Source organism: Choloepus didactylus, chromosome 21 (genome assembly GCF_015220235.1).
Source record: "Choloepus didactylus isolate mChoDid1 chromosome 21, mChoDid1.pri, whole genome shotgun sequence".
Taxonomy (NCBI): domain Eukaryota; kingdom Metazoa; phylum Chordata; class Mammalia; order Pilosa; family Megalonychidae; genus Choloepus; species Choloepus didactylus.
The window spans coordinates 46,491,136-46,503,193 of record NC_051327.1 but is presented as its reverse complement, the minus strand read 5'-3'; the positions used below and the strand labels follow the sequence as shown (position 1 = coordinate 46,503,193).

General features: G+C 52.7%; 1 protein-coding gene across 1 annotated transcript; it reads right to left on the bottom strand.

Moving 5' to 3' along the window:
• Positions 1 to 8,145: 8,145 nt before the first annotated feature.
• BCL7C (BAF chromatin remodeling complex subunit BCL7C) lies at positions 8,146 to 11,900 on the bottom strand. Its single transcript, XM_037814739.1, has 6 exons — positions 11,648 to 11,900; positions 11,109 to 11,187; positions 10,670 to 10,778; positions 10,410 to 10,571; positions 8,902 to 8,987; positions 8,146 to 8,341 (listed from the first exon to the last, which is right to left on the bottom strand). Exons 1-6 carry the CDS (start codon positions 11,737 to 11,739, stop codon positions 8,216 to 8,218), a joined length of 654 nt encoding a protein of 217 aa, XP_037670667.1. The 5' UTR covers positions 11,740 to 11,900; the 3' UTR covers positions 8,146 to 8,215.
• Positions 11,901 to 12,058: the final 158 nt, after the last annotated feature.

The following is a 12,058-nucleotide window of genomic DNA, read 5'->3' as shown; positions in this document are numbered from 1 at the left end:
GATGAATGCACAACTGTATGATGGTGCTGTGAACAGTTGATTGTACACCATGGATGACTGTATGGTGTGTGAATATATCTCAATAAAACTGAATTTTTAAAAAAAGTAACTTCCTTTTTCAGGGTCTGTTTTCTTGACTGTAAAATAGGGATGCATTGGATTCCAAAGTGTAAGTCATTTGAAGAAGCCCACTGTCTTCGGCTAGCCCCAGGATCCTCACGCCCATTGTACAGCCCGGGTCACCGAGGCCCAGAGGGGACTAAAATGCCGCCCAGGATCAAAATAGAGGGTCCCTAACTCGGAGGATGGGGACACGCCAGCATAGCCTGTCCCAACGCAGTGCAGAAAGAGGCTTAGCGATGCAGTCTTCTACCCACACATGCCCAGCTGCACACATTGGGTAAGGATCCCAAAGAAGCCCGGCAGGATCCCAAAGAGCCTCCGGCCCCCGCGCAAATCATAGGGGCTCCACCGCGACTTCCTGGCCCGCCGCCCGCGCCGGAAGTCCGCCCTCGGCCTCTCTAGGACGCCGGAGTGCGGCGCTCGGTGGCCTTAACTCTTCCCACAGGCGCTACGGCTCTCACCGGGCTCGGCCAGTCGCCGAGCCACGTTCCCCTCCTTTGTTTCCTCCGAGCCTCACAAGACGCTGGGAAGGAAGCAGGGTCTTGTGGATCCCATTCTCAGACCAGGCGACTGAAGTCATACAGCAGCCGAGCCAGAACCCAGGCGCCCCATTTTGGACAGGTTTCATTTATCCCAGCCGCTTCTCGGCTCCCTCAGATGTTAAAAGTACATACACTAAAGCTTCAACCGGGGTTATTTCAGATTACAACAGAGTTTTGCTTTCTTCCCTTTGGCACAGCATTTCCTAATTTCCTAGAGTGCTTGCAATACTACTGTGATTCTAAAAATTAAAAGTTTACAATAGTCATTTTAGAAAACTTTCGTTTGCATATAGCTTCTCAGGTGCATGCATTGCACTTGTTCACGCTGTTCCATGTGGTTTAAAGACGGATGAACCCAAAGATGAGGAAAAGATAATCGGCTCCATCTTTCAGATAGGGCAACTGAGGTTTAGACAGGGAAAGTAACTTTCCAAAATCCAGTACAAATCGGTTTGAATCCCGGATGCCTCTATTCCTGCCCCTCCACTTCACCACACACAGCTGCCTCCCAGAGCTGATTAGAGGAACAAAGGAGGGATGGGCACAAAAGCCATCCCAGAGCGATATCAATAGGCAAATATAAGAGATGGGGCAGTAAGTCCCCGTGCCCTGCCCCCATGCCTGCCCTGTGTGGGACCCTGGGGTCACAAGCCAGATGCAGTTCTGCCTTCAAAGCAGTGCCAAGACCCAGTCAACCCATGTGGACCCTCTCCCGGTTGCTATACCAATTCCCATGATGCATTCCGGAACTGAGAAAATAAACACAAGATGGGTTTGGGACCCACTGGGCCCGCTCTGAGACGGAACTCCATTGATCACCTGATCTCAGTGACCTTTTTGAGTTTCAGGAGAACGGAGAGTTGAATGCTATGGTAGAACAGTAACCAACAAAAGGAGTAGGATTTTCCCAGTGGAGGAGAGATGTGCTTGCCTTTTTTCTTTCACTTATTTATCATTAATGAGTACCTACTGTTTACCAAGCCCTAGGAGGACAGAGATGAACAAGAGGGATGTGGCCTTGTTCTAACCAGGGAGGTGAGAAAAGGGGAAGCACAGTGACTAACCAGGGACCTGACCTCCTTTGAACTTTCCTAGAGGAGGTGAGATCTAAGACAAGGCCTGAAAGACAAGTAGGTTTTGGCCTGGAAGAAAAAGGAAGGAAGGAGCTTTCCAGGCAGAGGGAGCAGCAAGCACTAAGGTGGGAAATAGCCTGGCTAGCTTCAGGAACTAAAAGATTTCTGTGTGTCAGATGGCAGAGTGTGGTGGAGACAGGCAAGAGAGGCGGGCAGATTGAGCAGGGCCAGTCTGTCAAGGTACGGAGCTGCCTGGGCAAAGACAGGTGTGAAAGGGCCAGGAGGTACAGAAGGCTGGAGGGCAAGAAGCTTGATGCATCTTCCTGGAAACAATAGTGAGGAGGGGAGCAAGACCTCAGATGCATGGATGAGGAGCTCTGATGTAACCTGTGAGACGTGCACGTGCACATACAGAGAAGAGGAAGTAACACGACGCTGGGGCCTGGCAAGGACCCTGGCACCTGGAGAGACCACACTCTACCTCCAGGGGCAGCCAATGAGGCCAAGGCTCTGCCCCACTCTTGATTACCACGCTGGGGGCAGGCTCAGACTTTCTGGGTCTGGGGTAGCTGGGAGTCCAGATTTTTATATGAAATACTTGATTTTAAATGTTAGCAGCATATGCAACACCAGGTAGGCCAAGCAAACATGTCTGTTGGTGAGTAGTTCCCAAATGTTAACATCACCTGGAAAGCTTTAAAAAATTACAGTGCCCTGAGATATGCAACCTACTCTCAAATGTATAGAAAATAGACAGCTAGAATAATGGGACAAATGTGGGAAAATGGTAATAGTTGGAAAATCTGAATATCTGTGTGGGGTTATGTTGGAGTTTTTTGTATTGTTTCTGTATTATTTTTGCAACTTTCCTGTAAGAATGAAATTATTTCAAAATAAGAAACTTAAAAAAAATTTCCAATGCCCACATCATACCCGATACCAATTAAAAATGTCTGGGGGTAGGAGCCAGGGGTCAATTTTTAAAGATCCCCAGGGGATTTCAATCTGCAGTGATGTTTGAGAACCACTGCCATGGGCAGAGTACATCCTTTGACCTGCCAGCCAGTGCCAATGGGGAGCCATGGGAGGTTTTAAGGGAGTAGCAGCCAGAATGGCGATTAAGGAAGGGGGTGTGGTCTGAGGTGGGAAGGGGCCTGGAACCCCAGAGGCAACAGAGGGATCCTGCCTACGTGATCAGCCACCCCAGTTTGTCCAGGACTGAGGGGTTCCCTGGGACATGGAACGTTCAGAGCTAAAACCTGGGCAAACTGGGATGTTTGATCACCTTAGGTCTTGCCCCGATATAGTTCTGTCTCCCTAGATTTCTGGGGGGACTAAAGCCATAGACTTCCCCATTCTAGGAAGTCCCTGGGAAAAGGCTGTTCATCTCCCTGGGGTGTGCTCACCCAGGGCTCTGAGCCCCAGGCTTCACAGGCTTGTGCAGGGAGCTAGGATAGAGAGAGGACGTGGACCCATCTCTTCTCCACCCCACAGAATGATCTTGTTCAAACCCAAGTCTGTGGAAAACAACTCAGCAATCTAAAGGAACAAACTACCGATACATGCAACATGGATGGCTCTCAGAAGCATCACAGTGAGCAAAAGAAGACAGACACAAAGCATACTATCTGATTCCATTTACATGAAGTTCTAGAACAGGCTAATCTAGTCTGTGGTTTAAAAAAAGTGAGAATAGTAGTTGCCTAGGGGGAGTTGGGGACAGGGAACTTTCTGGGGTGATAGTAATGTTCTATATTTTGATAAGAGTTTGCATTATGCAGATGTACAAAACTCACTGAATTATACAGTTAAAATCCATGCATTTCACTAGATGGATATTTAACCTCAAGGGGAAAAAAAAACCAAAACTGTAAATAAATACTGGACTCGAATTGAGGATGTACCTGCTGAAGAGTTTAGAGGGAAGTATGCCAACGTCTGCAACTTATTTTGAAGTGTATCCAAAAAAAAAAGATGGATGGACTGGATAAGGAAATGTGATAAAACAAATATAGCAAAATGGGAGTGACAGAATCTAGGTGGTGGGTAGATGGGTGTTCATGTACAGTTCTTTCGACTTTGCTGTGTGTTTAGAACTCTTCATAATAAAATGTGAGGGGGAAGAAAAACTAATTCCAATGTTCTCCTTGGTGGCTCATCTTATAAGACTCACAGCCCTGCCAGGGGCCCCCACACAGGATGACCATACATTCCAGATGTCCCAGTTTCTACCTGTTATCTTGGCATAATTATCAATAGCACCCTCTTGTATTCTCAAAACTCTCCTAGTTTGAATGCAGATAGGCTTGCCAGGCCTGTGAGGCCCCAGCTGGCCTGACCCTCCCCCACCCCCACCCCAGTGCCCTCGCCCTCCTCCCCTACTCCAGCCACAGGGATCTCGTGGCCTGAGCTCCTCCTCAGGGCCTTTGCACTGGCTCTTCTCCCAGCACGGCCCCCCCTCATCTCCTTCAAGCTTTTCTGCAAACGTCTCCTCGGTCAGGCCACCCCCGGCCTCCTTATTTAAAATCACAACCCACCCTTTCCCCACTTCCTTACTCTGCTTTATTTTTTCCCGAGTACTTATAATTTCTTTTCTGTTTTGTTCATGTCATATTCCCTGGGCCTAGAACAGTGACCAGCACATAGGAGGTCCACAGTAAATACTTGTCAATATGAACAAAGGAACTCGTTCCCTGACCTCACAGAGCTCCCGGCCTGGGGTGGGAAACCAAAGCAGACACAGACCACTAGAAAACAGCCCTGAGTGGGCCGAGAAACGGCAGAAGACAGGGTGGGGGCAGGAAGGAAAAGAGAAGACACCACAGGGAAGCTGAGGGCTGAAAGACAAGCAGGCATCTACCAGGTGAAGAGGGATGAGAAGGGCCATCCTGGCACAGCAAACAGCATAAACAAAGCCCCAGAGGGGAGAGGCAGCAGGGTATGGTGGTGATTATCGTAAACAGTCCGGGGGTAGCCGTGCAGGGGTGGGGTGGAAGTGGAGAGTGTGGGTGCCACCCTGCAGGTAATGAGCACAGGAAAGTTTCAACCAGGGGCAGTGTCAGGGACAGATTTGCAAGTCTGAAAGATGGCCCAGCTGCCAAGCAGAGAATGGACTGGGAATGGGCAAGAGTGAAGTAGGGAGACTCAAAAGGAAGCTGTGAAAATAGTTTTGTCGGCCTGCAATAAAGCAGCAGGTCATGGGAGAAAGAGGCAGACCAGATAATCATTTGGGATCCAAAGTGAAGAGGACATTATGGGTCAAGGGGCCTGGGGGGATGAAGTGGAAGCAGTTGACTCAAGACTCCTGGGTGTTCGTTCCCATTTTGGCCAACTCCTGGAATTGTGGTGCCCTTCACAAGTTCAGGGAAGGTGGGAATGAATGGGCTACACGGAAGATGAAGCTGAGGGTCTGTGGGGCATCCTGGTGATCTTGATGTCAAGCAAGCATTTTGCTCTTTGAGTCTGGAGGTTGGGAGAAGAACTTGGAGAAGGTGGTGGATTGAATTGTTCCCCCCGGTTTGGACATATTCTTGGTCTTGGTCTGCATGCTGGTGGATGTGGACCAATTGTAAATAAGATGTCTTCAAGATGTTACTTCAGTTGAGGTGCGACCCAGCTGCATCAGGTTGGTTTTTAATCCGATTACTGGAGTCTTTTATAAACAGAGCGCAAATCAGAGGGAGAGAGAAGCTGGTGGGAGTGGGCAGAAGCTGGAATTCAGCAGAACCCAGAAGAGAAAGAAGATGCCACTATGTGCATTGCCATGTGACAAAAAAGCCAAGGCCAGCCAGAAGATGTTGACCCAGGAGAAAGCAAGCCTTCTAGCCTCTGAAACTGTGAGACAATAAACTCCTGTGGCCAAGCCAACCCATTGTGTGATATTTGTTTTAGCAGCTAGGAAACTAAAACAGAGAGTTGGGGGTAGGTGGGACCCAGCAAGGAGTGTGTCATGAAGACAAGAGCTAGGTCAGGGCAGGAAACACGGAATTGGGAAGAGGAGAGAGTGGTCAAGGATGGATGGAGATCCTAGAGGCCAGGGCCCAAGAGCCAGGGCTGGAGGAATTTCCCAAGAAAGGGTGTGGACATTGGAGGGGGTGGGGAGCATAGCAAGGTGATGGGTGCAGGGTGTGGCTATGGAAGAGGTACCTTTTAAACCAGGACACAGAATGGGCTGCAGAGAGAGTGGGGACAGGCCTGGGGCTCAGGGACAGATGTCTGAGTCCTGCAGCCAGGAGAGGGACCAGAATAGGGGAGACTCAAACCTCAGCCTCTTGAGGCCGCTCAGAAATGGATGCCCCCTTCACAGCCAGGCCCCCACCTCCCCAGCCGCATCTCTGGCTTTTAGCCCCACCTCCTGGGATCCTTGTCTATGAAATGAGATAATAGAAAAGATAGCTGCATTCACTGAGCCCTCACTATGTGCCAAGCCAAGAGCCCTCCATGTATTGCCTCATTTAAAATCCTATAGTAGTTTCATCAGGCTGAAGCTACTAATATCCCCATTTGATGGATGAGAAAAATGAGACATGAAGAGGTTAAGTCATTAGCTCATGGTCACACAGTGAATGGAGGTGGAGGTACTGAGATTTAAACCCAGGGCCTTAACACCATACCACTAGCTCATACAAGGCACTGAACAGAGAGTTCTCATCACCTTGGGGGAAGGCTGAGGTGAGGAATGAGGTGGGTCACATACCCAGGAAAGGGCTGCCATCATTACCACACGTGGCAGGCCAGGTAATGGCCCTCCAAAAATGTCCATGCCCCCATTCCCGGAACCTGTGAATATGCTTCTGTACATGGCAAATAGGATTCTACAGCTGTGACGAACTTAAGGATCTAGAGATGGGCAGATTATCCTGGAGCATCTGGGTGGGGCCAGTGGGATCACAAGTCTTCTTATAAGAGAGAGGCAGGAGGGCCAAAGACAGAGAAGGTGACGTGATGATAGAAGCAGAGAGAGAGAGACTGGGCGATGCTATGTTACTGGATTTGAAGATGGAGGAAGGATACACAAGCCAAGGATTGCAGGAGCCCTGTAGAAGCTGGAAAAGGCAAGGAAGTGGGTTTTCCCCAAGAGCCTCTGGAAGGAACTAGTCCTGCCTACATCCTGACTTTACCCAAAAAGACTGATTTTGGACTTCTGACCTCCAGATTGATACAATGATAAATCTGTGTTGTTTTAAGCCACTGAGTTTGTGGTAATTTGTTACAGCAGCCATAGGAAACGAATACATCACACCACTGCACACCTGGCTCCCCTGGCAGCCCTGGTTCCACTATTGCTACTACCAGTGCTATCAGGAAACACCCCTACATTTTTGAAAGGTGCTTTAAAAGTTCCAATTTGGTCTTCTCTGAACCTCAGTCTCTTCCTTTGTTAAAAATAAAAATAGGGTGAATACACCTGACTCTCTCTCTCTTGCAGACCCTGAGTGAGGGGCCTTATGTTATTTGAAGGTTCCCATAAACCATTAGGTGAGACCTAGTTCTTGCCTCCATTGATCAGATGAACAAACTATGGCTCAGAGAAGGGAAATGGCCTGCCTAGCACCACACCATCGTGAGTAACAGAACCAGGCCTTCTGATTTCAGATCATGTCTCAGAGCCCACCTCAGAAAAGCCTTCCTGGACACCCCTTGCCCATTCATTTCTTTATCCATTCATCAAACAATTGCTGTGAGTGCTCCGTGCCCAGTGCTATGCTGGGCAAGGCTGGGGATCCCGCTGTGCTTTCAGGAGCCCACAGACTAGTGGGCAAGACAGACACACAAACCAGCAATCCCCAACCAGCCTGAAAAATGCTGAGACAAAGGGTGGGAAGCCCAGGGGGTTGTGGGAGCCCAAGAGGGTAAACTGACTAACCCTGGGGTCAGGGAAGGCTTCCTGGAAGAAGTAGTGATTGAGCTGGGGGCTCAGAGGACTCAACGGGAAGCATGGGGCTAAGCAAAGGCAGGCAGGCATGATGCTGTAGGCTTCCCAAGGGCAGGGACTGGGCTTTTACTGAATTTTCTTTGCCAAATGTCTGGACACGGTGAGCTCTATAATGAACGGGTTGCGTCACCCCAGGCCCCTAAGTGAACGGGAATTCTAGACCTAGCTGCCCAGAGCTTTGATAATTGCTGGGCCCAGGGGAAGGCTCGGGGGTGGGGGTGAAAAGGGAATTCCCTGAAGGGGAGGGGTAAGGTCAGGGTGGATATCAAAGGTAAGGGGGAGAGGGCAGGGCTGCGGCAGTGTCAGGGGGGAAGGTCCTGACTCAAGCCCCAACTCCATGTCTGATTCATGGTGTGACTACAGGAAGGTCCTCTCAGAGCCTCAGTGACCCCATCTGAGAAATGGAGCATGGGCCAAAACTATCTCCAAAAGACCCTCCCCAGCCCTGACGGGGAAACGACATGACACAAAATTACAAAAGGGTCTTTATTTGTAAAAAGCCAAGGGGGCCCCTGGGGCAGCAGGGCAGGCAGGCCGGCTTCTCAGGGGTCAGGGGCATTTGGGCAGAAGCGCTTGAGTGGGGGGGCGCCCTCCGAGTCCTCTGTGTCACCCTGGGCTGCCTCGGGGACAGGTGGCACTGGCTCAAAGACGGGGTAAGCTTCAGGGGCCTGGAGAGGAAGGGTGGACAGGCATGAGCTCCACCCGAATCCAGCCTCCTGGCCTCTGCCTTCTCCAAAGCCTCCACTCCACTCCCCTCCCGGCCCAGGACTTCAGCCTGGGGCCAGGGACCCAAAATGCAGATTAAGAAGGGCACCGGAAACGACCAAACCAACAGCACTGTTTGGGGCAAGAAACTGACATTTCTGAAAAATTCATCAAGGTAATCCTAGTGAGAAAAATCAGAACTTTGTCCGGAACTCTCTTCAGCAAAGTTTACAGTTTAGGATTTAAAAAAAAAAAAAAAAAAAAAAAAAAACCTGGAGGAGTGTAGGAACACCACGATCTTTTAATGGTCTTAAATCTGCCCTGGTCCAGCCCTCAGGAGGTTGGCTGTTTCTAAAATGCCCTTTCCTTTTTTGGTCCCCAAAATCTAGCTTCCAAGCCTTTAGCTGCATCCTGTCTACGTTTCCATCCTGGACTTCAGGAGTGCAGCCTCCCAGACCCTGGCTGCCCCAGAGCCCCCAATTCCCTCCAAGACCCGGAAGTCCAGCCTTCTGGCCTCTCTCACCTCAGCCTCCAGCAGTTCTGGAACAGGCTCCTCCTTGGTCAGCATCGGGGGTTCATCGGTGCCACCTGCGGTTATGCCCCCAGGATCTGGAATGTCAAGTTAACAGGCATTCCCTGATCAGCCAGCCGCTGTGCCAGGAGCACAGACCAGTTGGGGGAGACACACACAAACAGGCACCAATCACATTAGCCGGAGGGCCAGGGAGCACTGAGAAAGGAGCCATGAACCCACTGTCCAGGAGGCAGAACAGAGGAAGGAGCATGTCTGTGGGATCTTAAGGGCGAGTAGGGTTTTATCAGGTCAGTGGGGAGGCAGGGCACGTTTTAGGCAGAGCGAACTTAGGCAGAGCGAACGTATGCTGAGTGAGCACAGACTCTGGGGTTGGGCTGCCTGGGTTCAAATCCTGACCCAGGGTAAGCTACTTAATTTCTCTGGGCCTCGGTGTGCCCATCTGGAAAATGGGGGATAACAACAGCAGTTACTACATGAGACTGTGGTGAGGATCCAATGAGATAATACAGGTAGAGCCCTCAGTGCAGAGGTGTGCAGGCAAAGTCCGCACACAGGCCCCAGGTACAGAGTTCTTGGAGGGAGACCATGAGGTCAGCAGGGGCTGGTTCACAAAGGGCTGTGAATGCCAAGCTGAGGTATCAAAGGCCACAGGGAGCCACTGAAGGCTTTGAAGCAGGGAAACCACCACAACTTGTGGTTTAGAAAAGTTGCCCTGGCAGCCTTGTAGAGGTGACTGGAGGAGGGGAGAGCAGTGAGGAGGCAGGAGCCAGGGGTGAGCAAGAGATAGGGAGGCCAGGGCCAGGCAGGGCCTGTGGAGGAAAAGGACGGTAGGGACGTTTGGAAGGTGGTACTGACCAGACAGGATTGACTGTATGGAAGAGGGAGGGGCTGAGGAGGATCCACACCCAAGACGGTGCAGCTCTGGCTGTGTGAGCTTGGGCAACCTACCTCACTTCTCTGGGCCTCAGTTTCCTCATCTATAAATGGGGATCATAAGAGGACATACTTACCTCATGGGGTAAAGTACTTAGAACAGGGACTGACACACGATAGGAGCTCAGTAAATACTAGCTCTTATCATCAAAATCACTATTCATCACTCTTATGATTATCACTATTATTTATTCACTCAACAAACATTTGTTGAGCACCTGCTGTGTGCCATGTGCTGTTCTGCAGCTACAGTTGCAAACAAGATCAATATGGGTCTGAGCTTCATGAAGCTGATGTGAGATGGAGTAGGGAAGGACATTAAAGTAGTACAAAATTAAATTTACATGGAAAGTTCACATGGTAATAAGGGGTCTAAGGCCCTTAGGAGCCAGAGGAATGCAACAGACAGTAGCTAGACGTAGGTTGGTGAGTTTCTATAGGAGTCAGGGAAGGCCTTCCGGAAGCCACACAGGAGTGGGAGCAAGCATGGGGGAAGCTGGTGAGTTCAGTTTTGGAGAGGACAGGACCCAGAGGAGGGGCTCCTGGGAGGCACCTGGTCCTACCTCTCTCCTGGCCAAGTCGTGGGGGCTGAGTCTCTTCAGGGACCCCTTCCGGGGGTCCAGCAGGCGATGCTGGGCGGCTGGGCTGGGGGGTGCCACCAGGGCTTGGCTCCGTGCCCTTTTGCAGGGAGCTTTCTGAATGGAAACTCTGATTGCTGTTCTCATCTGTGAGAGCAAGAAGCCAGGAGGGTTGGGCCTTAGGCCCCCAGTCCCTTCACCCAATCAATGCCCACAGCCCCCCAAGTTCCAGGATCCCCACATACCATTGAGATCGAGCAGGATGAGAGGGCCACCCCCTCGAGGACTGGCACCCCTGCCCCTCCGCTCCCTGCCGCGGGATCTCTCCGTCCCGCCACCTGCCCGGCGTCGCTCCTGGGGGTCAGAGGGGTACGGGTCAGAGCCCCAAGAGGCTTTCTAGTTTGCAAATCTCCCACTGTACAAGTAAGGAAACTGAGGCACAGAGAAGCAAAAGGCCCTGCCTAAGGTGAAGGAGGTTGTGTCTGCTGGGTTAGGTCCAGACTTGGAGGCCTGGAGCAGGCAAAAGGGGGTAGGGGGGTCGGGGACTGGCTAATAATCGTTACCATCTGTCTGGGCTGCTGCATCTGAGGTCTGGGAGTGGGGCTTGGAGGTGGAGGCCAGGGAGGGGAGGGGCTTGCCTGAGGTTGCACAGATGCAGGGCTGGGGGGGGCAGGGCTCGCTCACCTCCTCCTGGGGGTCCACCACTGGCACCCACTTGAAGATACGAAGGGAAGTGTCGCCCACAGTCACCCAGCGCTTCTCCCTGTGAGGGTGTAGCTGGGTCAGAGAGGCCTGGGGGGGGAGAGTGCTCCCCCAGGAGCTGGGCACATTTGGGGGGTACCTACAGAGGTGGGGGAGGAGCATGAGGGAAAGGCCAGCTTTGCTAATGGGGCATGGTTATGGGGAGAAAGAGACCCCTGTAGACCCCAGGGCATAGATGGAGGCACAGCTATGAGCCTGGCTGGGACCAGGGCAATGAATATATTGGGGCATACTGAGGGGACGGGATGTCACAGCTTTAGGGGGCGGGGCACAAATGGGGGTCAGCTCAGCGAAGGCACGGCTGCGGACTACCCGGGGAAGCGCGACAGAGCCCTGTAGATCCGGGTACAGCTGGGAGACACGCCTGCCACCTGGGGGCCACAGCTGGCGAAGCGAGTGTAGATGCATTTGGGGGCGGTGGACCCGCCATGTCCCGACCCCGGCCCCGCGGCAGCGCTCACCATCTCCGGACCTTCTCGATGGTCGCCATCACCTTCTTGATGTCATCCTTGGCCCGGCTCCGGGTCTCGGCCCGCACGGTCCGGCCGGCCATGCTGGCGGGGCTGGGGCCGGGGCCGGGCCCGCGGCGGAGCCGCCTCCCGTCCGGCGGGCTCAGGCTCGGCGCCAGGCCGGAGCGCTGCTCCCTCGGCCTGCTGTCCCTCCGGGAGTTGGCCGCGCCCTCCCTCCCAATGCCTCCGCGAGTCCCCGCCCCGCTTCCTGCCGCCGCGCCGCGCCGCGCCCCGCCCCGGCCCGGCCCCGGAGCGGCCCGGCGGCGCGGGCGGCCAGAGCCCAGGCCTGGAAGCCCGGCCGGCCCCGCCCCGCCCCGCCCCGGGCCCGCCCCCTCGGGCTCCCGGACGCGCAGCGCCCCCTGC

Bases quoted from the DNA above. Each gene is read 5' to 3' on its own strand.
- BCL7C (XM_037814739.1), bottom strand. From the start codon at position 11,739: ATGGCCGGCCGGACCGTGCGGGCCGAGACCCGGAGCCGGGCCAAGGAT. The intron at 8,988-10,409 runs GTAGGACCAGGT...TTGACATTCCAG, and splicing joins ACGACTTGGCCAGGAGAGAG to ATCCTGGGGGCATAACCGCA. The intron at 8,342-8,901 runs GTGAGAGAGGCC...CTTCCTCTCCAG, and splicing joins CAGAACTGCTGGAGGCTGAG to GCCCCTGAAGCTTACCCCGT.